We start from the raw sequence: 17838 nt of genomic DNA on the forward strand, positions 1-17838 counted from the left end.
ATACCTCAATTATAAAGCAGAGACTGTCAGATTGTGTAGAGAAGGAAGGCAAATACATGCTACCTATAAACACCTTATTTTAAATTTAAAGATACAAATTGATTACAAGTAAAGAAATAGAAAAAGATGAATAATCTTAACATCAATCAAAGCTTGAGTGGCTATATTGATATCAGATACAATAAATCTCAGAGCAAAGAATAATACCAGGGATATTACAGTTACTACATAAGTTTAAGTGTTAAGTTTGTCAAGAGGACATGACAATCCTAAACATTCACATATTGCAGTGCTTTAAAATACATGAAGCAAAAACTGATAGAACTGCAATGAGAAACAGAGAAATCCACAATTACAGTCAGAGATATCAACACCTTGTCTAAAAAACTGATAGAACAAGTAGACCATCAGCAAGTGCATATATGACTTGAAAAACACTATGAACCAACTTATCTAGTTGACTATGGTAGAACTTGCCACCACCACCAAGAGAATGTGCATTTGTTTCATTTGCACATGGAACTTTTACCAAGATAGTCCGTATTCAGGGCCATAAGATAAGTCTCAATAACATTAACAGGATTCAAATCATAAAATGTATGTTTTCTGAGCACAATGGAATTAAATGAGAAACAAATAACAGAAAAATATCTGGAAAATCCCAAATATTAAATTAACATCAAGCAACACATGTCTAAATAACCTAGAGAAGAAATCAAAGAGGAACTTATAAGGCACTTTGAACAGAATGAAAATGAAAATTCAACATATGATAATTTATGAGATGTGGCAAAATGACCACTCTGGCAGAAATTTATAGCACTGAACATATATATTAGAATAGAAGAAATCTCTACAGCTATTAAATAAACAGAAAAATTTTTAAAGTTTTTATTTATTTATTTATTTGAGAGAGAGAGCAAGCACAGGATCATGATGTGAACCGAAAGCAGACACTTAAACCCACTGAGCCACCCAGGCACCCAATAAATAGAAGTTTTTAAAAGTTTTTTTTGAAGTATGTTTAATATCTGCTGTTATATTAGTTTCAGGTGTACAATATAGTGATCTGACAATTCTATACATTAAGCTATGCTCACCATGAAAATAAATGGAAATTTTATTTAAAACACCTCCTCCAAAAAACATTCTGAGTCAAGATGGCTTAACTGGTAATTCCACCAAACATTTAAAAATTACATAACACCAATTCTACGCAAAATCTTTCAGAAAATTGAAGAGGAAGGAATAGCTCCCAAGTCACCCTATGAGGCTAGAATTACCCAGATAATTAACCAGACAATTTTACTACAAGGAAAGATAACCACAAACTAATCTCCTCATGAAATATATGCAAAAATTCTTAATAAAACTTTAGCAAAATAGAATCCATTAATACATACAATATACCATGACCAGGTAAGTTTTATCCCAAGGATTCAAGGTAGTGTTAATATTTGAAAATCATTGTAATTCACCACACTAACATAAAAGAGAAAAAACATATGATCATCTCAGTGGCTAATGAAAAAACATTTGCTAAAAGTAAAAAAATATATATTACTGATTAAAATACTCAGCAACCACATATAAAAGAGATGTTCCTCAACCTGATAAGATACATCTACAAAAAAAAATAATGATATATACATAAAGACCAAATGTTTCCTCCCTAAGATGAAAAACAAGGCAAAATAGACATGCTCACAAATTAGATTCAACGTTGTATTAGAAGTTCTAGCCAGCACAATAAGAGCAATAAATAAGTCATACAGATAGCAAAGGAAGAAATAGAAAATATTCATAGAAAACAATTATCTATGTAGAAATTTTTTGTAATATACAAAAAGCTACTAGACCTATGGGGCACCTGGCTGGCTCAGTTGGTGGAGTGTGCAACTCTTGATCTTGGGGTTATGAGTTCAAGCCCCTTGATGGGTGTAGAGATTACTTAAAAATAAAATCTTTAAAAAAAAGCTACCAGAACTAATAAATGAGTTCAGAAAGGTTAGAGGATACAAGATTGAAATATCAATTTAGTTGTATTTCTAATTTTCTGAGACTTCCATAACAAATTACCATAAACTTGGTGGCTTAAAAAAATCCGAGAAATGTATTATCTTATAGTTTTGTAGGCCAGAAGTCCAAATCAAGTTATCAGCAGTGCTACGTTCTCTCTGAAGTCTCTAGAAAGGAATCCTTCTTTACTTCTTCCAGTTTCTAGTGGCCCCAGGCATTGCCTGGTGTGTGACAGCATAACTCCAATTTCTGTTTCTCTTCTGTTTGTCTACATGCTCTTTGTCTCTTCTAAGGTTACATCAGTTGGATTTAGGGCCTACCCTAAGCCAATATGATCTCTCTCAATTCTTTTGTTTTTAAGATTTTATTTTTAAGTAACCTCCATACCCAACGTGGGGCTCGAACTCACAACCCCGAAATCAAGAGTTGCATGCTCTACAGACTGAGCCAGCCAGGGACCCCTCATCTCAATTCTTAATTAATTACATCTGCAAAGACCTGATTTACAAATAAGGTCGCGTTGTGAAGTGCCGGGTGGATATGAATTTGGGGGGAAATTATTCAGTCCTCTATAAGCAATGAACAGCCAGATTAAAATCTAAACCAGTATCATTTACAATAGTATCAGAAATATGAAATATTTCAGGGTAGATTTGAGAAAAGAGATTCAAGACCTGCACATTGAAAACTATAAAACATTGATGACATACATTAAATCCACCAAACTCAGAAAAACAGATCAGATTTGTGGTTATCAGAGGTGGGAGTGGGGGGAAGGGGAATGGGAGAAAAGTGGTCAAAAGTTACAAACTTCCAGTTATAAAATAAATAAGTCATGGGGATGTAATGTAAAGCATGATGACTATAGTTAACAATGCTGTATGATTTATAGGAAAGTTGTTAAGAGAGTAGATCCTAAGAGTTCTCATCACAAGGAGAAATTCTTTTCTTTTCTTTTCTTTTTATTGTATCTATATGAGATGATGAATGTTAACTAAACTTACTGTGGTAATCATTTCACAATATATGTAAATAAAACCATCATGCTATATATCTTAAATTTATACAGTGATGTATGTCAATTATTTCTTGATAAAACTGGGGGGGATGGAAATAACCCAAGTGTCCATTGACAGATGAATAGATAAATATATATATATATATAAGAAATAAGCCAGACAGAAAATGATTCGTGATTTCATTTATGCAAAATACCTAGAGTAGTCAAACTCTTCGGGACGGAAAGCAGAATGGTGTTTGCCAGGGGGTGCAGGGAGTGGGGCAAAGAGAGTTAGTTTAATGGGTACAAAATTTCAGTTTGGGAAGATGGAGGAAGCTCTGGAGATGGATGGTGGTGATGGTTGCACAACAGTGTGAGTGTACTTAATGCCACTGACACATATACTAAAATATGGTTAAGAGGGAATTTTTAATGTTATGATAATTTACCATTATCTAAAAAAATTTGCAAGTCAATCTCCCAGGCCCATCATTGCCTTCAAAGTCTATGAACACCTCAGCCTCCTTATAATACCAGAACCACAAAAACATGACTCACATCAACCCGAGTAGGTATCTACTTGGAAAGGAGATCCCAATCCCACATCCTAGATGACATCACCTCAACCCAGAAGCTTACTACTAGAAATGATGTTGCTTCAGATGACATTGTCTCAGTCCAACATCTCACCATTGGAGATGACTTTGCTCTCTACCCAGAGGAAGACTTCACGCCAGACAGTGAGACTATCATCTCAACAATGCCTAAATGCTGCCTTTCCAAAGATAATGACAAATTAAACACAATATATTGATTGCTTTTCTTCCTTTGATATTAGGGATTCTATTACATTTCTTGAGTTCATTGTTTACTTTGCCCATGAAGCTGGTATATGTTTTGCTCTCTGCCAAAGGTATACTACATACCTCTGCACTGCCGTTCTAAAAATGAATGGAGATTATTGCTTTCCTCAGGAGGCAACTACCTCCTAGACCACCCCTCAACTAACTTGGTTATGGCTGGCCTAGAAGGACTTCTTATACTTCTACTTGTTTTCCTCCTTTTTACTCTCATAAAAACATGTCGACTTACGCCCTACTCTGTGTAAGTCTTTTCTACTATTTGAGCCATTCGAATATCCCATCTTTTTTGTAAAAATACTGTCTTGAGGCAATTTTGAGGCCCTGGCTAGAGGCCGGTTTGTTGCCCTTCTTGAGCAGCTGATGAAGTACACACTCCAGCCACTTCCCATATCATACATTCACACTCTGGGACACTATGCACCAGCCCTCTTTGCCCAGGGGCCAGGTCACAGACAAGTAAGGACAACCTCTATGCCCCGGAGCCTGAGATATTATTCAAATTAGCCAATCCTCAGAGACTCAGAAAAAATCTAGCTAACCCCAACCCACTTGTAATACAAAAGCTGCCCCTAGAGATCAAACTTTCTGTTATCCAGGCGTAACCTGTGCGGCTCTGCCTGGCAACCTTTTCTCTTTTGAAGCTGTAAGTAACAAAGAGTTCTGCCTTCTATCTATTTTTGTGACAGTGTGTTGTGTTCTGCCATCAAAAGAACCTTTAAATCTTACAAAGCCATTTACAAAAAGAAACTCACACCGTATATAAAAATTAACTCAAAATGATCAAAGACCTAAATATTTGAGTCAAAACTTTAAAATTCTTAGAAGAAAACAAAGGGGTAAATCTTCATGTCCTTGGATTTGGTAATGGATTTTTAGATATGACACCAAAAGAAAGAACAACAAAAAGAAAAAATATATAAGTTGGACTTCATACAAATTAAAAACTTACGTGAATAAAAAGGCACTATCAAGAAAGTAAAAAGGCAATCCACAGAATGGAAGAAAATATTTTCAAATCATATATCTGGAAAGGATCTGTATCCAGAATATATGAAGAACTCTTACAATTCAACACGAAAATGACAAACAACCCAATATAAAAAATAGGCAAAAGTTTTGAATAGATATTTCTCCAAAGAAGATACATAAATACCCAATAAATATGTGAAAAGATGCTCAATATCATTAGTCATTAGGAAAATGCAAAATTTGAAAAAATGAAAAATTAATAATTGATTTTGAGAATGTAGAGCAATGGGAACCCTCACGCATTGTTGGTAGGAGTGCAAAATGTTGCAGCCACTGTGGAACAGTTTGGCATTTCCTCAAAAAGTTATACATGGAATTACCACATGACCCAGCAATTCCATTCTAAGATATATACCCAAGAGAAATAAAAATGTACATCCACACAAAATCTTATGCAGAAGTGTTTAAGACAGCATTTACAATGGTTGAAATGTAGAAACAACCCAAATATCCATCAATGTTCGAATGGATAAACAAAATACAATATGAGCATATAATGACATATTACTCAGCCATAAAAAGGAATGAAATACTATACATGCTACAATGTGAATGAACCTTGAAAACATGCTAAGCGAAAGAAGCCAGACATAAAAAGTCACATATTGCATGATTCCATTTATATAAAATATATAAAATGGGTAATCCCATGGAGACAAAGCAGATTAGTCATTGCTAGGGACTGGAGGAAGGGAAAAATTAGTAGTAAAGGGTATGGGGTCTCCTTCAGAGTTAATGAAAATATTTTGGAACTAGATAGAGGAAATGGTTTCCCAACATCGTGAATGCACTATATGTCACTCAGTTGTACACTTTAAAATGGCTAAGTTTTATGTTACGTTAATGTCTCCTAAAATATAGTCTTATTTGAAAAAAGATGTATACAAGTATGTTCTCTAGGCCAGTTCGCCTTCACATCCTTTATATCACATACCCCTCTGAGCATCCAATGATACCAATGGATCTGATCCTAGGCAAATGCATACACCCAGCAACAAAGTACGTATCTCATCTCTCCCCCAACCACACACACACACACACACACACACACACACACACACACACACACACATCATTTTGAATATAATTCCAGGGGATTCAGAGGATTCTCTAGTTAAGAACGCTGGAACCCAAGGAGATAGTGCTCTCTCCCTTTAACATAGCTCACCTGCTATTTGTTTCTTCCTTTTTCTATCTCACCCCAAATAGCTTATTCTCCATCTCCTCTGCCTTTTCTCTACCTATAGCTTCTGCTTCTTCAGGATGTCAATCTGCTCATGTGTCAGGGTTTCTTAGGTTCCTAGGGTACAGATCTTTTCACAAGTGTACCTACTCTACTATCTTCTAAACATATGCACACTTGCATATCATTTCAGGGGGTCCGCAGACTTCCTCGGTTGAGAACACCTGGTCTAGGTCAATCAGTACAGTCAGCATGTCAGACTTCCTTAGACACCGAAACAAATCTGACTCAGAGGGCACAACAGTGGGTAGGGACTGAGAGGCAGCAATCCTGCAGCGTGGCTAGGCTCCTCCCAGGTGCCCTGAAGGTGAAGATATTGGAGTTGAGAAATCCATCAGGCTGCACCTCCTAAGTCTAGTGGTTGGCAGCAGACAGGGTCAGAGAAGCTTCCCTGGGCACTGTGAATAAGGGCAGAGAGCGGCCAAGCATGGAGGCTCTCCCTTCAGCCATCACTTCTCTGGGCTTTATGGAAACCCTCTGCTGCAGGAGTATGGAAGGGATCTGTTCTGGTTTCCAATTGTCAGGACAGCATTCCATCTCTGCTGGGGTTGACTAACTTCTGTGGGAATTTGGGGGAGGGAGGGAAGGATCCAAAGACATTTACTCTGATCCTCACTCTACTGCACCCCCTAACAGTCTCCATTTTTCTACCACTGGGCAGTGGCAGAGAAAGTTTACTTCCCAAAGGTTTCTATGTTTCTGAATCCTCCTCTCAAATTTCTTTCTCACTTGTTCTTGACAAAAATGAGGGAGGTTCAGGACAGTGATGTTCAGAAGCCAGATCCTGCTGTACTCAGTTATCTGCCTCCCAAACCTCCCCCTCCAGGGTGTCCAGATAGCACAAAACCCATCACGTCTCTGAAAATGGTGACGAGAGAGTAAGGGGGCAGGGCAGAAATGTCCAGAGCATTCCTGACACCTTGGTCATCTCTCCGTGTATGTTTTAGAGTGAGCAATAGTCAGGTTCTTGTATGCAAAGGATGAGAGCCTCTGGAAGGTGAGAAGGGGCCTGGAAATTGCATATTCCTCGCCTCTTGAAAGGACAGGAAAAATCAGACCATGTCTGCATCCCCCAGATCCTCAGCTGCCTTTGCACAACAGCTAAATCTCTGAAAGAAGATAGCCATGGGCCAAATTTTCAAGATTGATACTGTGTCTGCCATCAGATTCCAGAGAGTCTACTTAACACTCAGTGATTGTTTGGGCACAATAAACACATGTATTGTTAGTAGAACATGACAGAACTACCTATTTATGAAAATTAAGAAAAATATTTTGTGTGTACCTAACTGAATCCATTTTCTATATAGTGAAAATTAATGCAATGAACTTAATTTTGGAATCTTGTTGGGGGGGTTCTATCTTAAACACATTCTTTGCCCCAAATGAAAATAGGTTTATTTAATTTTTTTGCTTATAAGAATAATCCATGCTGAGGGGCAGTAAATTAAATAAAACTGGAAAAAATATTTAGGAGCAAATAAAATCCCCATTTCAGCTATCTGCTTCCCTGCCTGCCAATCCACCATGCACCTATTGTATGAAGGTCTGGAGGAGAGAAGAAATGAACATCAGTGGCTGAGTGGAGAAGTAGATTGAGGGGGTAGGTGCTTTGAGATCAAAGAAGAGAAAGAAAAAATTCCTCAAAGATGTACCAATGGCCAGTTGCCCTAGGAGATGTAGCCCTTCCTTGATAAGATAGAACAAACACATACCACAGAGAGAAGGGGCCACATTTGACCTGTGGGATTAGGAAAGACCAAAAAAAAAAAAAAAAAAGCCGTGAAAGAAGGGGACTTCAGCGCTGCGAGGCGGGAGCGGGCTAGTCAAGGGAAGAAGTGGGCTGGCTCCTGACGCACTTTCTGCTGGTGGGAGGGGAACCAGGGACCCGAGCCCACTGGTGACGTTTCTTTCACGTGATCAGAAGCCGACGTGTGCAGAAGTCCCTCTCCTCCAGGTACCAGCTCCCCATTTCCGTGGAGAAAGATTTCAGACTGAGGGACAGAGCGGCAACTGCCCTAGAGCCCTGCAGGTAGGTACAAGCTGGAGGAGAAGCGGGGGGTGCGCTGGGATAGGGGTGGTAACTGGCAGAGGCTACAGAGAATCTGGTGTGCTTTCCAGATGCCACCCCCTCTCACCCCCATTCATTTTGGCGCAGGAAATTGTATGAGTGTTGGGGGAGAGATCTGGGTACCATCTCTTATTTCCCTGGGTAAGTGTGGGCTTATGGCAGAAAGAAATGGGAGGAGAAGGAGGCATCTCTTTGGAATGACCACAAATCCACAGGCACCTGCGGACCCCTGGGGTGGGGGGTGGCAGAGGGCAAAGACCAGAGCGGGTCCCGGACTGGATTCTCTCTACCCCTTCCTTCCCCGATGGCCATATGTTTGGTGCAAGAAACGGAGGGCTTGGCGGGAGGAGATGGAGAGGGACCAGGGGTTGAGAATGGGTACCCGTTGGGATCTCCTAGGAGGTAGGCTATCTCACTGACGGAGAGGGCCGGGAGAGGGGGACGGCGATAGCGAGGAAATGGCCTGATCTCTGCAGGGCAGCGGGAGAGGGCACAGCCTGTGAACCCGAGGTGGGGAGGGCCTGCGCTCTCTGCATCTTTTCCTCACCTTCCGTCCATTTTGGAGCCGGAAATGGTGGGCTGCAAGTAGGGGGGAGGGGGAGGTGCTGCAAGGGAGGGGGACAGAGGTTCGTTCTGGAGACCAGCTCCCTTTTGCGGAGGAGTGGCTTCTGAACTAGGGAGGACTGAGCGAAGATACCATGAGCCAAATGTTTACTGAATTTGGAAATAATTTGTTTCTTGCATTGTCGGAAAACGTGGTATTTCTGTGTATGTGGAGAGGCAAGGGGTGTCAGGAATGCTCTGGACATTTCTGCCCTGCCCCCTTACTCTCCCGTCACCATTTTCAGAGACCATGATGGGTTTTGTGCTATCTGGGCACCCTGGAGGGGGAGGTTTGGGAGGCAGATAACTGAGTACAGCAGGATCTGGCTTCTGAACATCACTGTCCTGAACCTCCCTCATTTTTGTCAAGAACAAGTGAGAAAGAAATTTGGGAGGAGGATTCAGAAACATAGAAACCTTTGGGAAGTAAACTTTCTCTGCCACTGCCCAGTGGTAGAAAAATGGAGACTGTTAGGGGGTGCAGTAGAGTGAGGATCAGAGAAGCAAAGGGAAGGGCAAGGGGGTGGCGGGATTTAGGAAAGTTTGGACAACTATAGTGTGACAAGAATCAGCGTCCCAGTTGCCAGTCGCTCACTTCTCGACCTTTCCTTCACCCTGTCTCCTGTCTCTCCACAGGTCTTCAGGTCTGTGGTTGTAGGCACCAACCCAGACAAGAGAGGAAAAGACCTGCAGGACCAGTGCAGGTCAGTGGGAGAAAGTAACTGTCCTGGAACCACTGGGAGTAAGAATGACTTAAGCTTGAGCAGAAGTTGAGGAGGCCACTCCCTGCCAACCCTCCTCCAGGCCACCCTACTGCAGTCTCAGAATACGTGGCCTCAGTCAGGACTCTCAGGGAAGAAACACGGTGCTTTATGACTGTTGAGGACCGAGGGGAGAACAAGGAAGTGAGAGACAGGAAGCGTGGCCTCTGTGAAGCCCCTTGAAGGTATTAGAGTAGCCCTGAAATCTGAGAAGAGGCCATTATTCTATTGTGTCTGAGGTTCTAGAAGTCTTAAAACTGCAGACAAGGGAAAAAAGCAACTGGCCAGGATTCCTACAGGTCAGTGTAAGTCGGGACTACGCAGTTAAAATTGTCACGGGCATAGCTAACGCCAGAGCAAAGTTTAAGGACAAAGCTGCTCTTACACACTTCTCTGCACACCCCACTTAAATAGAGAAAGAAGCACCTGTGGGAGTTTGTGTAAGGGTGTAATCATGTAAACATGTGTGAAGTGGGAAGGAAAGGAAAAAATGTCTGGGTGGGAGTGCACCTGTAATTCGGGATGGGGTGAGGAAAATCCTAAATCATAAAAGGCAATTATTTTCAAGCTTTGTTTCCCCCAATCTGAGTCCTCCTTTTTATTTCCTAGGACAGGCAAAGGAGGGAGCATCTCAACATGGAAAAGATCTACAAAGAAAACGAACGAAAGCCAGAAAATGAAGGGAACCTGGAAAATGAAGGAAGGCCAGAAGATGAAGTCGATACAGAAGATGAAGGAAAATCAGATGAGGAAGAAAAGCTGGAAGTGGAGGAGAAGCCAGGGCATGAGGGAAAGCTCCAGAATAAGGGGCAGCCAGATGATGAAGGACAACCAGAAGATGAGGGAAAGCAAGAAAAGCAGGGCAAGTCCAAAGATGAGGGAAAACCACACAGTGAGGGCAAGCCAGAATCCCTGGCAAAACCCGAGGGTGAGCCACGGGCTGCCGAAAAGCGCCCGGCTGAAGATTACGTGCCGAGGAAAGCAAAAAGAAAAACAGACAGGGGAACGGACGATTCCCCCAAGGACTATCAGGAGAACTTACAGGAAAGGCACTTGGGCAGTGAGGAGATGATGAGAGAATGTGGAGATATGTCAAGGGCTCAGGAAGAGCTAAGGAAAAAACAGAAAATGGGTGGTTTTCACTGGATGCAAAGAGATGTACCGGATCCGTTTGCCCCAAGGGGGCAGCGGGGTGTCAGAGGAATGAGGGGCGGAGGTAGGGGCCAGAAGGACTTAGAAGATGTTCCATATCTTTAATGCCTTTGGCCTTTAATCGTGATCTCTCTGATGACAATATTGCCAACCTTGCTTTCCCTGGCAGGCATTTGCCAGGCTATGTGCTTTAACCTTATGCTGATACGTTGCTTTAGGTGTCACTCTCTCGGTTACCAGCAGCCTTTTGACCCACCTGCAGCACTCTGTCTTTCAGTAGGGGACTTCCGCCCATGTGCATGGAAGAGAGATGTTCGTGGTACATTGTAAAATATTAATAAAAAAAGTTTTCAGAACTACATATATGCATCAGCCCATTTTTGAAAAAAAAATAGTTACATAATACATCCATGAGTAGGGGAAACTATGAAATTGAGTAGATCAAAAGAGAAATGGTGGTTTTCCCTGTGTAGTGGCAATGGAAGAGATTATCTTCTTTCATCTGCTTTTTTTCCTTAAAAAAACATAGATTACTTTTGTCATAAAGTAAACAATAAAAGATTTTCAAAATGGGAAAATACATACCGAGCAATCAAAATAACAGTTCAGTAAGTTTACGAAGGCAGTGGAGACACTTAAAATTCCTGTTGTCTGGATGTGAAACGATGTGTAAAACTCGCATCACCTCTGGGGCTCGAAGCTGGAGGAATCAGCCCGGCAGTGATTACAGATCCACTGCTGTAACAAACAGTCTTACCATCTGTGAAATGGGGATAAAACTTCTCTTCCAGGGCTATGGAGAAGATCAGATGAGGTAATGAGTGTGAGCTGTGTTGGGCTGGCTCCTACCCTCTGCCCTGTACTAGCAGAGCCAGAACTCTGTCAGATGTTTGGGGGAGGGCTGAAGGAAATCTCACTGGTGTCCAGGAATAAGTCTTGGAAGCTAAGAGGTGGGTGCCACTTTACCTTGGGTAATACTATGTCTGATGTGCACTGTGCATCTTCTCATGGGTCCTACACCCTTCCCAAAGGGCCCCAGTGCTGGTGGTGGGCTGGAATCCTCAAGGTAACAAAACCCCTTTGATTTCCCTGGAGTCTCTGCTGAGTTGAATCCCCTCTATGTTCCCTGCCGAAGTGTGGAGAAGATGCCTCTTCTCATGTTGTACTGTAGTGTTATTAATCCTGCCAGGAAATGTGGGAAAATGCTTTTGAAAGTTTTAAGTAATATATTTTTCAGACATAATTACCCCATTAGACTTGCTGTTTTCAAAGCAAGGAATTTATCTTACTGATTTTGGTACCCACAACATAGAATACAATATATAAATTATCAAGTCAGAAGGCCTCAACTCTTGGTCCAGTTCTGTCCCTGATTGAATATGTAGCCCTGAGCACATAAAATCATTCTTCAGCAACTGAGGCTTGCCACTCCAAAAGGAACACAACAGGAGACGGGTTATATGAAAATTCATTGCTCATGATTTTAACATTGGATATGGTAGCGTTTCTCAAAGTTTGCTAGCTTCCAGAAGACCACCTGCATTAAAATCACGTAGCTACCTTGTCAACAATTCGGAACCCTGGTTCCCATCTCAGACCCAGTGTATCAGAATCTTGTTTGACTTGTCCTCAAAATGCCTGTGTGTGTGTCCTTTGTTTTTAGCAAATTTTTGTTTTTATCAAATGGATGCCTGTAACAAATTTTAAAATCCAATAGTGCAAAATAATTTATTATTAAAAACTTCAGTCTGCCTTGCCATTTCACATTCTCATCCTCCAGAGGCAACTACCATAAACATTTTTGGCTTTTTCTAGTATTTACTTCCATATTTCTGAATAATATGTTTATGCTGCTATTTCTTTTTTTAAACAGCTTGATTGAAATATAACTCACATACCACAAAATTCACCCTTTTAAAGTGTACGATTTAGTAGTTTTTAGTATAACAGAGCTCTGAAACCATCATCATTATCTAGTTCCAGGATATTTCCATCATCCTGAAAAGAAACCTCATACTTATTAGCATATAATGGTGTTCCCATTCTCTCCCCCCACCGCACCTAACAAGCACTTAAGCACTGACCTACTTTGTCTCTACAGATTTGTGTATTCTAGATATTTTATTTATATATATATATATATATATGGAACCATACAATTCACAGCCTTTCATGTAGCATAAAGTCTTCAAGGTTCATCTACATTGTAGTGTATATCAGTACTAAAAATTCTTGTACGTGTTTTTTTTGCCTTTTAAAATAAACTTTATGGAGAAGACAAAATATAATATTTACAAGTACAGAAATGATAGCTCTGCTTTAGTTTATTATGTAGATAACCGTAGTGCATGCTGATAATTATGTCCAAATATTGCTCAATTTTTTTAAAGATTTATTTATTTATTTATTTATTTATTTATTTATTTGTCAGAAAGAGAATGAGAGAGAGAGTTCGAGCACAAGTGGGGGGAGTGGCAGATAGAGGGAGCAGCAGGCTCCCCACTGAGCAAGGAGCCCGATGTTGGACTCGATCCCAGGAACCTGGGATCATGACCTGAGCCGAAGGTAGATGCTTAACTGACTTAGCCACCCAGAGGTGCCTCCAAAGTTGCTTTAACTTCATTTGTATGCTTTGATTCCCTCTATGAAAAGGCACTCTAAATTTAACATACTTGACTTTTGTCTGTTTTAAAGTAAACACAGATGTGTAGTATTTGACATGCTAGTTATTCATTTCTGCTGGAAGAAGAAAAATATTTTTTTCAATTTTTTGTTTTTAAAATTAAAATTTTTTCCAGTTTTATTGAAATATAATTTACATATATTACTATATAAGTTAAGGGGTACAGAGTATGGATTGATATACATATCATATATATTGTACATATATTATAAAACACATATATTGTAAAATAATTACCACAATGAATTTAGTTAATACCCATTATCTCACATAGATACGATAAAAAGAAAAAGAAAAAGTTTCTCCTTGTGATGAGAACTATCAGGATTTACTCTCAACAACTTTCATACATAACGTACAGCAGTGTTAACTTTTTGCATTTAAATACGTGTTTTATTTCCTTGGGTATATACCTAGGGGTGGAATTGCTATGTCATGTGTTAACTCTATGTTTAACTTTTTGAAGAACTGCCAAACTGTTTTCCAAAGCAACTGTGGCATTTTAACAATCCCATCCGCAGTGTACAAGTGTTCCAACTTCTCGACATCCTTTCTAACACTTGTCATTGCCTGTATTTTTTATTCTAGCCATCTTAGTATAAAGCGGAATCCCATTGTGGTTTTGATTTGCATTTTCCTAATGGCTAATGATGTTGAGCATCTTTTCTTTTCTTTCTTTTTTTTTAAGATTTTATTTATTTATTTTACAGAGAGAGGGAGAGAGCACAAGCTGGGGGGAAAGGCAGGCAGAGGGAGAGGGAGAAGCAGGCTCCCCACTGAGCAAGGAGCCTGATGTGGGACTCGATCTCAGGACCCTGGGATCATGACCTGAGCTGAAGGCAGATGCTTAACCGACTGAGGCACCCAGGCGCCTGATGTTGAGCATCTTTTCATGTGTTTATTGATTGTTTGTATATCTTCTTTGGAGAAATGTCTATTCAAATCCTTGACTCATTTTAAAATTGGGTTGGTTGTCTTTTTATTGTCAAGTTGTAAGGGTTCTTTGTTTACTCTGGACACAAATCTCTTATCAGATGTATGACTTGTAACTGCTATTTCCTGACGTGTTAACTTTTGTCATTATCCACTGGCTCTCTGATAGGATAATCGAGTAGTTCTCTCTTACCATCACAATCCCCACATCTATTGCCTGCCGCCCAGTATAGCTTTATCGTATCTATCGTGTATTGTAACAAGCATTCCAGTGATTCTGTTGTTTAACTCTGAGGACCATTTGTGCATTTGTCAGGTTAGGCTAAGCTTATGTTAAGCTTATGCTAGGATAGCTACCAACCCCAAAATATCAGTGGCTTAACACAACAAAGATTTATTTCTCAAACTTCATGAGAACTGGGGATGATGAGGTTCTGCTCTCCCTAGTTTCCCAGAGATCCAGACTGAACATGATAGCACTGCAACAGAGGAAAAGAGTACGTGGAGATCTCACACTCATTTTTCCACACTGTGGTCTAGAAGTGATATAGATCACTATTGTTCACAGTCCATTTTTTTCGTATTTCTAGCTCTTTAATTCTGACAAGCAATTCTGAGAGAAGTGTTATTATGCCTTCTATATAGGTGACTGAACTGAGTCTCAAAGAGCGTTAAGTGATTTATGCAAGGCCACACACCGATAAGGGAAAGGGCCTATATTGGAACCTAGGTTTATCTGGCTCTAAGGCAATGATCCTTAACTAGCTTGCTTTCCTAAACAGAAGGATTTGAATTTTATCTTCATCCTATTAACCAACCAATCCTTTAAGATGTCAGAATAGGGACGCCTGGATGGCTCAGTTGGTTAAGCATCTGCCTTCGGGTCAGGTCATGATCCCAGTGTCCTGGGATTGAGTCCCGCATCAGCTCCTGGCTCAGCGGGGAGCCTGCTTCTCCCTCCACTTGCTGCTCCCCCCCTGCTTGTGCTCCCCAACAAATAAATAAATAAAATCTTCTAAAAATATAAGATGTCAGAATAGTGGTAATATTTCTTCAGATGACAGACCTAAAGAGCAACGCTTGGAATGGCATTACTTCCTCCATTATTACTGCCTTTAAAAGGCATTTAATGCCAATTCACAGCTTGACTGCCTTGGTCCCCAAGTCATGGGCTATGCCTATAGTACATGTAGGTATTCTCCTTGAGTTGGAGGATGACATGCCTTTTTAAGCCCCCTTTGCCTGGGGTCTCCTATACTTTTGGGCCTAGGATGACTCAAACATCAGAAGTCCTGTACCAGGCAGGTACAGAACTAACGTCACCACAAAACCATCAAAAGAGGCCCAGGCGCAATCAAGGCCCTTCTGGGAGTCTGCTCAAGGGTGCCTGGGTGATTGTCCTAACTGCATCCGCACCCTTATTGCTCTGGGGGCTATTTCAAAGGACTCTGAGAGAAAGGTTCAACCTTTCTACTTCAAACTCAAATTATCTGGTCAAATCCAGTTGTAGCAGGCTCAGAAAGGGAGCGATGCTTTTAAGTTCTGTGGTATGGAGTTTAATTTCCACCCCTACAAAATTTTCCTTCAAACTCCAAAGGGAAAGAGGGCAGGGGGAAAAAACAAAGCTTTATGACTGAAAATGAAGAGTTCCTGTCACTGGAGACTACTGAGCCTATCGCCTGTTCACAATGAGTCAACAATGACCCATGTTGCTAAGGACAGTCATATAATAAAAGATAGCTACTTTGTTTCTCCCTCACTATCTTCCTAAACTCAGTAAATGCTTTTGGAGTAAGGAAATGAATGTTCCTGAGAATAGGCCCCAACTCCCTGTCCACTGCAAGCCACTAGAGCAAACAAGTTTATGCTGCTTATGGGAACCAAAAGGAACTTTAAATCAAATGTTATTTAATTTGTAAATGAACAAGACAATTTTTGGTTTCAGCTCCAAATGAAGAGCTGAAAAGAATGGCACTCACACTACAACAGGAAAGAAAGTTGGATAAACTGCAAAATAGCAATTTTTCTTAAAACCATCAGAGAACTGAGTTCACAGGGCAAACAATGATCCCAAAATCTAGAGAGAGACTCGTGGAGGGTGAAATAGGACATGAGCATCTGCTTCTCTGGGATAGACACTACCAAACAACATGTAGACCAGTAAGAAAATTTAGCTAGAAATTGCTAATGAATTTCTAAAGACTGAGTGAGGGTTAGCATAAGTGTGTGAAGTCCCTGAGGGCTTTGGACATAAAGGGCTTACACTCAGGTTTTACTCCGGGAACTTCACTAGGTGTTCCCAGGTAAGATCTGGGAGAATCTGAGAAAGCCTGCTCCGTAGTGCCAGCTAAGAGACAGAGACAGCTGTCACTCAGGATGAAACTCCAACCAGATCAAACTCTCCCACCAAACAAAAAGACTTAATCTGCAGGAAGGACAACAAAACCCATATCCTGAAGACACTGGTGGAAACCCACTGCAGCTGGGGAAAGGAAACCAAAAAACAAAAAGCTCTATGAAGGCATGTGTGCTAGGCTCGGCATTGTTTCTGAAGGAGAACCATGAACACTTGTGAAGGTTACATCACTAAAACTCAGGTTCATAGTGCTTGCCTAAGATGAAGACCTGATCGGAACATCAGAGTATGCCTGTCCCTCTCCTCAACACCACACTGACAAACATTGAGTAAAAATAACGGTGGAGGACAGCGAGAAACACATTCTTTCTGAGAAAAGCAAAGAAAACTGCAAGGCCAACTGGAAAGACTCAAAGCCAATGGGAAGAAAACATCAAACTCGGCCAAGCTTCTAACTAGATTAAAGCAAACCTCCATACTAAAAACTTAGCAGGAAAGACAGGTTTATCTTCAGTCATAAATTCTATTTACCCCAGTAATTACTGTCTTATACAAATCCAGTTTTCAGGTAAAAATTATAAGAAATATAGAAAGACAAGAAAATAAAACATTCTGAAGAGACAAAACAATAACCAGAACCAGAATCAGATATGATAAAGGTCTTGAAACTATCAGACGGGGAATTTAAAATAACTGTGGTTGGTGTTCCACTTCTGGCATGGTGATGTGAGGAGCTCTGAGAATCCACTCCCCAGTGAAATTGCTGAAAGTTATTTTTTAAAGATTTTATTTATTTATTTGACACACACAGACAGAGGGAGAGAGCAAGCAGAACCAGGGAGAGTGGCAGGCAAGGGAGAAACAGGATCCCCGCTGAGCAGGGAGCCCGACGCAGGGCTTGATTCCAGGATCATGACCTGAGCTGAAGGCAGATGCTTAACTGACTGAGAGACCCAGGCATCCCTGAAAGTTATTTTTAAAATATAACCATTTAAATTCTTTGGAAGTGGCCATAAGGGCATACAGCAAATAAGAAAAAAAGCCATATTTCTTTAAGAAAATCTACTAAAACAATAAGAACAATGAGGATCTGTGACATTTTAACCAAGATTTTCTCTTTCCTTC

At 40.5% G+C, this 17838-nt stretch overlaps 1 protein-coding gene across 1 annotated transcript; it reads left to right on the top strand.

Moving 5' to 3' along the window:
- Positions 1-9467: 9467 nt before the first annotated feature.
- Positions 9468-11100, top strand: LOC103674814 (transcription elongation factor A protein-like 5). Its single transcript, XM_008703778.1, has 2 exons — positions 9468-9532; positions 10199-11100. Exon 2 carries the CDS (start codon positions 10226-10228, stop codon positions 10844-10846), a length of 621 nt encoding a protein of 206 aa, XP_008702000.1. The 5' UTR covers positions 9468-9532; positions 10199-10225; the 3' UTR covers positions 10847-11100.
- Positions 11101-17838: the final 6738 nt, after the last annotated feature.

This window comes from Ursus maritimus, assembly GCF_017311325.1.
Source record: "Ursus maritimus isolate PB19 chromosome X unlocalized genomic scaffold, ASM1731132v1 scaffold_X1, whole genome shotgun sequence".
Classification (NCBI taxonomy): Eukaryota; Metazoa; Chordata; class Mammalia; order Carnivora; family Ursidae; genus Ursus; species Ursus maritimus.